The sequence below is a fragment of the Sinohyriopsis cumingii genome, chromosome 6, assembly GCF_028554795.1.
Source record: "Sinohyriopsis cumingii isolate HCF-2022 chromosome 6, ASM2855479v2, whole genome shotgun sequence".
Lineage (NCBI taxonomy): Eukaryota > Metazoa > Mollusca > Bivalvia > Unionida > Unionidae > Sinohyriopsis > Sinohyriopsis cumingii.
The window spans coordinates 24,721,301-24,733,800 of NC_142966.1; the positions used below are offsets into that span (position 1 = coordinate 24,721,301).

At 31.6% G+C, this 12,500-nt stretch overlaps 1 protein-coding gene across 3 annotated transcripts in view; it reads left to right on the plus strand.

Annotated features, from left to right (window-relative positions):
• The window catches only part of LOC149796507 (uncharacterized), a 27,470-nt gene that overhangs the window by 13,781 nt on the left and 1,189 nt on the right, over positions 1-12,500 (plus strand). The window contains exons 2-7 of one of the 3 annotated variants that reach the window (XM_089960235.1): positions 7,670-7,783; positions 8,205-8,657; positions 9,099-9,236; positions 9,458-9,949; positions 10,429-10,566; positions 12,055-12,500. The exon at positions 12,055-12,500 is cut by the window's right edge and continues 1,189 nt beyond it. In XM_089960235.1, the coding sequence (XP_089816361.1) occupies positions 7,670-7,783; positions 8,205-8,657; positions 9,099-9,236; positions 9,458-9,949; positions 10,429-10,550 (1,319 nt within the window). In that variant the 3' untranslated portion in view covers positions 10,551-10,566; positions 12,055-12,500. Of the gene's footprint in view, positions 1-7,669; positions 7,784-8,204; positions 8,658-9,098; positions 9,237-9,457; positions 9,950-10,428; positions 10,568-12,054 lie in introns of those variants that run through there. The other 2 variants (XM_089960237.1, XM_089960236.1) reach the window with 2 other exon arrangements.

The window sequence follows — 12,500 nt, forward strand, 5'->3', positions numbered from 1 at the left end:
ATATATATATATATATATATATACACATATATACACATATATATATAAGAAAGGACTCAAAAAAAGAACCCTATCAAATGCGCAAAGGCCAATGAAGGGACCCCATGAATGATAACCTCTCACCATGCTATGGTTTCTTTTGTGCTAAAAATACAATTTAAATATATATATATATATATATATATATATATATATATATATATATATATATATATATATATATATATATATATATACATATATATATACATATATATATATATATATATATATATATATATATATATATATATATATATATATATATATATATATATATATATATATATATACGTATATGTATATATATATATATATATATATATATATATATATATATATATATATATATATATATATATATATATATATATACGTATATATATATATATATATATAATATATATATATATATATATATATATATATATATATATATATATATATATATATATATATATAATGATAATAATAATAATAATAACAATAATGAAATGAGGTTTGAAAATACCAATGCTATTATTTCTGCAACTAAGAAATGAAAACAGTAGTCCATAAAATTTAACTTGATCCTGAAAAGATCATTTCTGACTTTGAATCATTACAAAATTGTAAAATTGGAGGGAGATATACCCTATCAGCCAATTACAACTTGATTAAAACCATCCAGCAGATTATGCTACAATCGTTATCAACAGTTAGAGATACAGAAGTATAAAAATTCGTCCCACTTTCGATCGCAATTGAGAACATTAGTCAAAATTCTCTAAGGAATACGAAACCCCAAAAAGTCATCATTACGCGCGTAAGATAACTGAAAAACTTTATATCAGATCGTGAGAACGAAAATGCTGTCACTTATGAAAGTGACTGTGGTAACAACGTCATTAGTAAGAGTGAATAACAAAAATCAGTAAAAAAATATTCTCTTATAATATATTTTTAATTTTTATAATTTTTTTAAAATAAATGAAGTGACTTTTTATTCAAAATTAGACAATAGTTTTTAAGGTAATCAGATTTAATGCAGCAATGTACATAATTCAGAATCTGATCTCTATCACACGTAATCATAATAATATGTTCCTGAGTCAATATAATGTCTTCGTTAACGTATTCATCAAAAACTATATTAACACTAAATTGTTCTCTGTTGACTGGAGACTGTGTCATTATTGTTCAAGTCGTGTTTGAAACCTCTCACATGTTATTACATTCTATAGCATACCTCTTGATTTAATTAGTTGTAAAAATCGTTAAGAACTTACGTATAAATTTAAATTCAGATTCTCATTTCTTAAATCAATTAAGTCTCCGGAATGGTTAGTAAGTTTGGAATTTATTCTTGATAATAACTGATTATGACATCGCAGATAAACAGGATTAACAGGTTCTTGCACAATCAAATATCCAGGAGGTACTTCGGTTGTAAATGTTTACAGAATATATCCTTGTTGAGCTTGATTTAATTTTTCAAGATCTATTTGATAGCTGCCATCAATTACATGACATACAAGATTGACTGCAATCTTTGAAGTTATATTAACGATTCCTGGTGAAATATGACGAACTTCACCATACGGATTAGTATTGCGTCTTAGAAGAGATTCAACGATTTTAGGAAATTTTTCGTTTATAAGATCGTTAAACGATTTTTTAGTCCGTCGGTGTCAAATCCGGGAAGTATACATTTTAATAAATATGCTTCAGTTGTTTTATAGTGATTAATATATCGTCGTCTGATAATTTGTTTGCCTCCTATATCATAAGTACTTGCATTTATTATTTCAATAATAACTCGATTAGCAAACTCATTATCTTATACAATTTGATTTAAATTTTGTATCGTTTCAATAATTTTCTTTTTAAGATCGTTATTAGGATGCTCCAGGATATAATTTTTAAATAATTGCACTAATGTCGTGAATGTAGTTATATGTTCCGTTTTAATTCATCAGCCAATGATATTAAATCTTTTTCATAAATAATATGATCGGAAGTTTTTCAATCAAAATAAATTATAGAAAACGGTGTTTTCGGAAATAATATACCATCAGGAAATTTAATCAGATCATCTGCATAATGACGCGATGGATATGCATCTCGATATTGTGGTTCATTCATGATTTGTTTTCGTTAATAGGTCAATCATCTCGTTGAGGTTCTGAAAGTCTTTCATACTCTGATGGAATTTCAGGCCGACCTAAATGAGATCTAACTGATGATTGATAAATATCCACAACGTAATCTGGAGAATATATTTCAATCGTAGATGATAACGTCGGTTCGTGAACTGTTATAGCTATTTTTGCTTCTTTTCCGGTTATAGCTTTTAGTCTGCGCTGAAATTCATCACTGATGTTTCGATTTGATAACATCCTGTAGGAATAGAAACGACTTGCCAGTCGGGAGTTCCATCATCTTTATTTTTATTTGCATATACAAGTGAATTATTCGCCTGTAATCCACCAAATGATATTGATCTGATATTCGGCCAGCTGTAGTATACTCATAATTGCGCTAGTGCGATTTCTTTGACTGAAATTGCAGTTGGAAAGTTAATACTAAATTCTGGAGTAGCTGATCTTACCGATATCATTGTTATTTTTGACGGAGTTGTGTTCGTTACGATTGTTGAAGTAGCTCGCATGGCAATGTCAGTAGAGTTTACACTGTTATTTAAATCTTCATTTTCTAAATCAATCATGGTCATTGCTTCCTTGTAAATTTTGATCATCTCCGTGAACTCAAAATCTGATATTTTTCCACAACTAAGGCTCGTTGATAATAACGAGGATAATTTGGAGTATACTAACGTCGCTGTGTGTAATTTTATTATATAATCATGCAATTTTGCATTTGTGGACGTGCATATTATTTTTGCAACGATGTTGAGAATATCGGCAATCGTTGCTGCAGTTGAAACAAATATTGTTACAACTATTGCTGCCATCATTGTTATTGTTGATGATAACACGCCGGTTCCAGCAATAACAGCGGACGTTGAATAAACAATTATATCAACAATAACTACACGTCTGTGATATTTCTTTATTTTTACTACATTCTCGTCAACGATATTTTTTTAATTTTATTTGCCATTCACGTGCTTGATTATATATATATAATGTTGCACTACAACATCACGTTGAATATTCATTATATTTTAATTAGGTGTGAATTTAGCTACTAATTCCAATAATAAATCAAGTCTATTTTTTCTGCGGGTTCCGCAGTAAGTGTTACCTCGCCGTTTTGATCTAACATCACTAACATGGATCCACCTGACGAATACCGCCGTGAAATCGTGGTAGATGTTATAAATGTAATAACACAGAGTACTGAAAGCCTGCATATAAATTTAACCTCAGCGCGATGTTTAATTGTTTTATTGAGTGGTGACCGTAATGCTTGGTCAGACAGTACTGTAAATAACATGAAAGTGTTAATTTGCTTGTGGGGAATTTTGATCAGATTAATTTTTATAACGATATCAGGAAGTCCACTTATAACATCTTCTAGCCGTTTTGTAATCGTTTCCCTATCTGATATAGCTGTTTTAATATCGCCATGTTTTGTGTGTGTTAAATAGCATATGACCACGTTATGGTGAATATAGTCGATCAGTATACTGTAAAGTGATAAATATATGCCTCCGCACAGAAACTCCTTGTTGTGATGCTATTTGCCATGTAAACAATCCAGCAATATTATTTTGAATGATATATGTTGTCATTGTTAACCATGATAACAGTGATTTACCACCTTGGTCCATACAATAAATTAATATTTGTTCTCCAGCAAGTGGCATCCATAATGAACGTTTTGTTAATCTTACCATACAATTGTGAGCAGCAGCAGGACGACAGATTGCATCATTGTCACTGGCTTTTATTACAAGTGCAACTGTAGGTTTAGCTCCTAAATTAACTTTTCTAACATTTCTACAAAATCCAAAGATATGAGATAGTTGAATTGCACATGGAAAAACTTCATCACTTAACGTTGATCTACGTGCTGCGAATCCTAAGTTGAAATGTTTGTCCATTGATGCAACTGCGTTCCCAGCTGCATTCGTTTTTACGGTTGCATGTTCAGGATGATTAGCTGTATCTTTAGCAAACATCAATGATGGGCCGGCTGATCTTTTATATTCATCTGAATATCTTGCTAAACCTATTATCGTTGTAGCAAAGTGCACGTCCTTCTGAATCGATTCAACGCCATAAATACTATTCTTAACAATACCAGGAAAATCACTGAGTGCAACTGCTGCACCATCACCGTGCAAAATGCTACCTTCTACTTCAATACAAAATAATGTGTGTACGTAACTTGTGTACGTACGTAACTTGCTCCTGATTTTTTAAATTAGACGATTCAACGTAGCTCTAAGCACCCAACACGCACGTTTGCGAGTTAAATCGACGTTTACGTTCCGTATATGGTTACATGTGATACATTAAGAGTTAAACGCAATCACCGTTAAGAGTCAAACGCAGTCAGCATGAGCTCATATTCAGAGTGTGAACTTCCAAGGTGAACGTTATACTCATAGTTGTTTCTAAAATTTATTGAAACATGTGTGTAATACAAGGTGATGAGAAGGGTTCAGAGACTACTCGGACCATGGCAGGATCGGACTGTTAAGTTCTCGACCCATAACGAATTCGACGTACCCAAATCGCCCCATATCGTACACAGTCCACATAATGTACTCGGCTCATTCCATTACGTACTAGGCCCATTATATATTCGGCCTAGTGGTGTAAGGTTTGTACAATTGTAAATTCGTGCGTGTCCGAGTAAATTCTTAGCAAAAATGGCATTAATACAATTATATATCTTGTATTATAAAAAACGTATATTACTCGGCTGCATCTGGGATAGGTGTGTTATATTTTCAATCTATTTTCAAACTTTGTTGTTGTTTCTATAAAAGTTGGAACGAGGATGTTCTTTCGTATTTTGAATTTCGAGACACTTGCGCAGCTAACATTATGTTACCTGGTGTCCTAAATGAAGGTAAGGGTCTGTTGATTATCAGTTATTTTCTTTCATTTTGGCTTCTAGATACCTTATCCTTTCGACTATAAAAATCCTACCTACCGTACCCTCTGTACCAAACTTTTTTTTATCAAATGTGTTGTTTGTATTTACATTGTCAAAGTTTCGGCTTTGCCATATCAGAATATAAAGTTAAGAATTAGCGCTCATCATAATTAGCCGGAATTACAGTAAACTCTACTTTTGCTAAACCTGTATATACATTATATGAATATATATACACAAAATTGACAACGGCGCAAATTCAAAACATAGCTCTTGATCAGAAACTATAAAAACAACTTACATATTGATATGTATATTTAATTTGCACTATTCCTTGGCTATTTTTTATGATTGTATGTTATATTCATTCGTATTAGTCCAAAATTGAGTTCACTATGTTTCTGACAAGGGACATTGCGTTTGTAAAGGACATAATACGCAGCCAATATTCCTCTGCTAGTACAGATTAAATATTAGGAGCATTATCAATATTGATAAAGTGTTATCTTAATCTGAGTCTAGGACATTGGAATTCCCAATGGAAAAATATATTGTATCTGACATTTGCCATTGTCTTTATTATATTTTTAATGATAAACCTTGTGCTGTTGACAGCTTAGAATGTTCGAGTCATAAACGTCTGACCCTCAAGCTGGTTATGTGGTTTTTTTTCAGTTTTCTTGTTTGCTATTTGTACAATGTTGTTTAATGAAGAAATTATTAATTCTTTCATTAACATCTTGAAGTAGAATCAACCTTATTATTGTGTTCAGTTGTTCATTTTGGTGGAATTATTATTCAAATCATTATTCACGGAAAATATAAAGTGCTCATCATAATATTCTTGGACGGGACCATTCATTTTTAATTATTGTGAATTCCAACTAGAACATTTTTCGATTATAATATTGTAACACATGACAATTGTGTTAGCACATCACCATCACACATAGATGCTACAGGTAATAGTATATTCTAGACTACAGCCACATAAAAACCTTGAATTTTGGTACTTGTTTGAAATAGCTTTGAATTCAGATCAAACTTTATTCATTTGGATTGGTAATACAACTTTTAGGACGTTTTCAGATTTAAATCACATAGCTGTAAGATTTGTTGTGTAAAGTTCCACTTTTTTAATTAAATTATTCGTTGAATTCTTCAAAACGTTTGGGTTTCGCTCTTTTTCGTTACTTAGTTGAAGACCATAAATTCGAACCAATATACAAACCAATCACGTAACACCAAATCTTAGAAAAATCTGGACTCCTACATGTTGGAATCAATAGGGACAATTTACAGTAAAAGATATGTTTTTATGTCTATCACATCGCGTACCAGTATGTTTCGACCAAATTCTAAGTTGCAAAGAATGGACGGAAATAGTACGTGGCGAGTGATCAACGCCCTGTACAGGATTTGGTAAAGACCCTATGTCCCGATACAGGTTCTGAAGAAGGATGCTAAACTAGTTGTGTATCGTAACAAACGGGCAATAACTCTGATAATAATAATAATAATAATAATAATAATAATAATAATAATAATAATAATAATAGTAATAATAATAATAATAATAATAATAATAATAATAATAACAACAGCAACAATAATAATAATAATAATAATAACACTGATACAACTACTACTTCTAATAGTAATGATAATAATAATAATAATAATAATAATAATAATAATAATAATAATAATAATAATATAATAATAATAATAATAATAATAATAATAATAATAATAATAATAATAATAATAATGATAATAATAATAATAATAATAATAATAATAATAAGACAATGCCGTCACAAAAATAATGACTATGGTATATATTAGCGTAAATTTTGCCACTAGTTAGTTATAAGTTAGTATCTACAACATCCTACTTAGCGATCCTCAAAATTAAGTAGTCACTTACATTGACGTTACAAAGGTAAAAGTAACATTATTGTTATTCTTAAAACATGCCCTGATATAAAAGTAAAATGAAATCGTTCTTACACATATAGTTGATGGCAACTGATCCCCTTGTACTTATCAAATTTACGCGTAGTTATGAAATCATAAAGTCCTTTGGTTAAGATTAAATGAGAGAGTTCAAAATGTAAAGAAAAATAATTTGCTTTCAGAACAGCCTTAGCTCGTACACAAGGTTATGTTCTAAAATCAAAATACATCACAATAAATTAATACAAATAATAATGTCATACAGGGATAGCACTTTCTTTATGTTGTGTGTACAAATGTAATTATGTATGCTTCGTCGAGTTGACATATTGGCAGGCACGTACAGGCAAGGTTATTGGTGCCGAATATGAGTAGAATACTAATTTAAACTTATCTAACCTGTATATTAGTTTTATTTGTTTTATATAATAACTCCACTATTATTGTCAATCATTCTCCTGTATCATCCAGGGATAACACATTTAGTTATATATATATATATATATATATATATATATATATATATATATATATATATATATATATATATATATATATATATATATATATATATATATATATATATATATATATATATGCATGTATGTACGTACGACAGGTGTGCCTATCTACGTCGTCTTCCCTGTTGTTACCGCAGCGGTTGTTGCGATCATAGCGATGACAGGATGTCTAATATGGATTCAACGCAGGAATAGTTATACATTGGATGCAGGTATCCTCGCTTTATTTTACATATTTTCTTATTGATTTTGAAAGACGAAAAAAATTTCGGAATGTCAACATCTGGGTATACATAATGTCTAACAACACTGATGTTCTTTTTATGTGTCTCAACTTCATTGTTTCCACGTTAATGTTTACAACGAAGCTTTAGATAAAATAGGGATTCAGATTCCATCAATAATTTAAAATGAGAAAGACCATGCTAGTAATATTCCTAATATGGTGGTCTTTGATAATTACTTACATGGTTTCGTTATGTGCCCACCTGTTATTGTGAGTAATGCACTCTTTGATTTGTCATAGAGCACTTATTGCTTTGTAAAAAGAATATTTAGTACTTTTCACACAGTCTATTATTAATCATTACATCAAGTTTTCATAACTTTCTTTTTCTGTCGTCGCCTGTGTAGTGCAACGTCTTGTCGTCGAGAAAAGTGAAAGTATTTTGTTTGCTACGCCTTCTATGATACGGAGACCTCTATCTAGGTCTCCTAGGGAAGAAGGATGGGTGAGCCGCCTAGCACATTCTAATGTCATACATGATCATCACTACGCAGCCATTCCATCGGAATCAGGCCTGGGTGATACTGCTTGGTACAGCACTTTCTTGCTGGCAGATTTAGAGGATGACAGACAAGATGTCAATTTTATCGCCGACTTCAATGGCTCAAGTAAAATGGATGATGAGAAGATATTGATCGCATGTGTCGAACACACAGCTGATGGTATTTTGAATTCTTATCCGTCTGTTCGTTCGTTAGCGAAGGCAGCAGATCGTGTGGAGGATGGCTACAATCGTATCGTGGACGGAATTGATAAAGGACACATATCCCAAAATATTCAAGCTTTGTATGGAAAAGACAGTAAGGGACAAACATTTTTATCTAGCAATACTATTATGTGCGTTTTGTTACTTTTTGGATGATAATTTTATTTTATAGAATATCTTATAGATATTTCAAACTATGTACACACTATTGTCATAACGAAGAAAAAGGATGAAGAGTGTCTTCATTTATCAGATCCAGTGTATTGTATTGCCTCAAATATGAATTTAGACATTTCGTAATTAGATGAACTAGGGGCATATAGTGTCGATGCTTTGATATATTATCACATGCTTTGTAGGTTGTCATTTAGACATTAAACAAGGATTAAATATACCAAATAAATGAAAATGATTTCGTCTAATATTCGTATTTATTAGTTTAAAAGTAACAGTGGTAGTACAATATGTCATTCACACTGATATTAATTTAAACACTTACTCACAAATTCGTCTCTACCTTCTTCACATTTCGCAGCTACCCAAAGAACTGACGGTTTATGCGAGAATGAATATGAGATGGTGGACATTTCACTTGCCTTTGATGCAGGCAAGACTTTAGAAGATGATAGCGCCGATTCTGAGTCTACTAAATGCCAGACCCCGTTATGTCATGGTGTGTATGGGTTACTTTTAATGATAGAAATAGCAGATGATGTGTTTTATAATCTGTTTCATGGCAATTTGTTGAAGTTATTTATATATTAGATATAACGCCATATAGAGCTGTATACAAATACCAAATCGTTGTATCAATTATATATTTTGTATACATAATTCATTATCAATTCTTGCATGACGTTTTACTGACATTTTAATTCGTTGTCAATTTTATAGAGCAACGTCTTGTCCTCAAGAAATGTGAACCCGCTTCTTTTTTTACTCCTTGTACAATAAGGAGACATCCATCCATGCCTCCAAGCGAGGAAGAGTGGACGCATGGTCCAGCTCCTGAGACCAACGCACTTTTCAATGCCATAACTGGTCATCGCTTCACAGCGATTTCAACGGCCTCATTCTCTCTTGATAATGCATGGTGCAGCACCTACTCGCTGTCAGAATCTGGTGATGACAAGCCAAGTGTTAATTGTATCGATAATCTCAATGATATAATTGTACGGACTGCTGATAAGACATCGATATCATGTGAAGATGATGGTGTATTGGATTCCTGTCCACCTGATTGTACCTTGGGGTCAGCAGCAGGCTATGAAGGGCACAGCTACAAGCGCATCTCGTATGGAAACTGCCCAAGTCAAGTATCGCAAAGTATTCAAGCTCTGTATACGCAAGTCAAGAAAGGACCAAACGTTGCATCTAGGAATATTAGTATGTGTATTTATTATTTCTTCTTTATATTTTTTTGGCAGAATACATTATAAGAGATTTTATAATGTGTATGTGTTTGTGTCTTTAAAATAACAGAAGCAAATATAATTATAAAGTGCATGTGTTTTCATTGAAAACATATTTTGTTAAAGCAGATTTATGTTGTCAAAATATCAGTTCATTCTCGGGTTTAAAAACATGCAAAACTTTTGCTTTATATTAAAAAATCAAAAATATTTGTTGTAATTGTTTTGGTTTACTGTCAAATGATATTAAACGTGTTTTTAATTCATTGTGTTTCTTGTACGCTACATGAGTGGGATATATTAATTATCGACTAATAATCATGTTTTCAGTCGTAGAGATTTAGTAGTAGTCGTAGTAGTAGTATTACTAGTTAAATATATTACTAGTACATTTAGCAACACATTTACTTTATTGCGTACTTATGTTCATACCAACATTCGACAATTTTGCAGCTATGGGAGGAACTGATACATTGTGCGGGACTGAATATGAGATGGTTGACGTATCAACCGACTTTGATCCAGATCAGACTTTACAAGATGAGAGCATATGGTGTGAGTCCGCTAAAGACTAGACCACGTTGTGTAATGGTAGGTAGGGGTTAATTTTAATGATACAAATCTCAGAGTATGGGTTTAAATAATATATTTCTTGTAATTTATTTATGCTATTGACGACATGTTTCTTAAATGTGCTAAATATTCAAGCTCTTAATTTCTAAGAAAGTCCGCTAAAGACTAGACCACGTTGTGTAATGGTAGGTAGGGGTTAATTTTAATGATACAAATCTCAGAGTATGGGTTTAAATAATATATTTCTTGTAATTTATTTATGCTATTGACGACATGTTTCTTAAATGTGCTAAATATTCAAGCTCTTAATTTCTAAGAAAGTGATATATTTACATACATGAATGTTATTTATGGCAATGATTTTCAAGTAAATAAATTAAATGTTTACTTGCTAGGAACACCATGCCCAATGAATGAGTCTGTTCATGGAGCAAATTAACACGATGGTTACGAGTCATTCGCGAATGTAATGAATATGAAATCAGCAAAATATATCAGGGTAAATACATGTGCCACTATCCTCATATCAGACAAATAAGCAAAAGAAAGTTATAAACCGTAATTATATGTGCGTCCATCTATAATGTATTGAATTGCTTATTCTTTTCGCTTGCGATTTTTGTTAGACTATTAACATAAAATGCTAAACTATGTTTAAATGTTTAGTTCATGGCAAAAGAAAATGTTTAGGACCAAACCACCACTACCCGCTAAAGCCCCCAAATAAATGTGTATTAAATTGATTCTTAGTCGTTTTAGAGACAGTTCTACGGAGATTACTGTTTGACGAACCTTGAAGTCTAATATATTGAGTATTCTATTGAGATTACCTTTCAACTGAATGCGCAAGAGAAGCAATATCCCTTAAAAAAGAGTAGACCTTACCGTTGCACAAACTTATCAGTTTACTGTAAAAGTAATGTACATTTCCGTACTATGTTTGTCTACCATAAGGGCTAATTACATGTATTATATAGCTTATTAATGCACACAGCTGACTTAATGTCATGTACGTTTGATGAGAATACATATTGGAACTGTGAAACAATTAAACTTCGGTGAAACATTACTAATCTTTTGCTCAATGCAAAGGACTGACACTAACGAAAACGTATTTTTGTTTTAAGGCACAATATTTATGCCCAGAAATGACAATACATTTAGAGTATTGTATTAGTGTATTGCCCGAAATATAATCTTTCCATCTGTTTCACTTCAGAAGGCAATGTAAATTTTGAAAAATTAAATATATATGTTGATGCGGCACTCCTTAGAAACGCTGTTATGTCACATAACGTTAAAGTTACAGATCTCTTTGGTCTGTATTTACATTTGATAATTAAATTGCTATTCTCATCCTGTATTCAGAACCAAATCTTCTTAAAAGTGCTCCAATTAATTTGGAACAAATTTACTGAAAAACTTTGTTTTATTTTTACTTTCTGGCGCACATGGAATCCATTCAGATTGAATGATAAAACTTTTAATTTTGGTATAATTTTCCAGGATAAAAATGTCAGGGCGAATAAAGATGGAAAACCCAAGGGGGAAACGAATATTCCGGACAATGGCTACAGTTCATACGCTGTCGTTCATTTTTAATTAACAATGCTATTCTAAGTAATACATCATATCACATGATATGATGAATGCAATACTGTTCATTTCGGCATATGTATTATCTTTGTAGAACATGTCTCACAAGTCACATTGTGTTGCGTCAGCTGCAAAGCATCTTACAATGAATGAAGTACATCTGTGAAATGCATTAGTGTGTGTAAAAACGTCAAACGTCTGGAGATCTGAAGAAACTTTGGTCAAGCTTGTAATCGTTTAGTTGGTTACACCGTTTAATATATATGTACCATCCTTGAGTGTGATATGTATTTAACTTTATCTTATTTATCTCATTCTTCACTCAGGTCTGACATAAACTTATAAGGGTTAACATT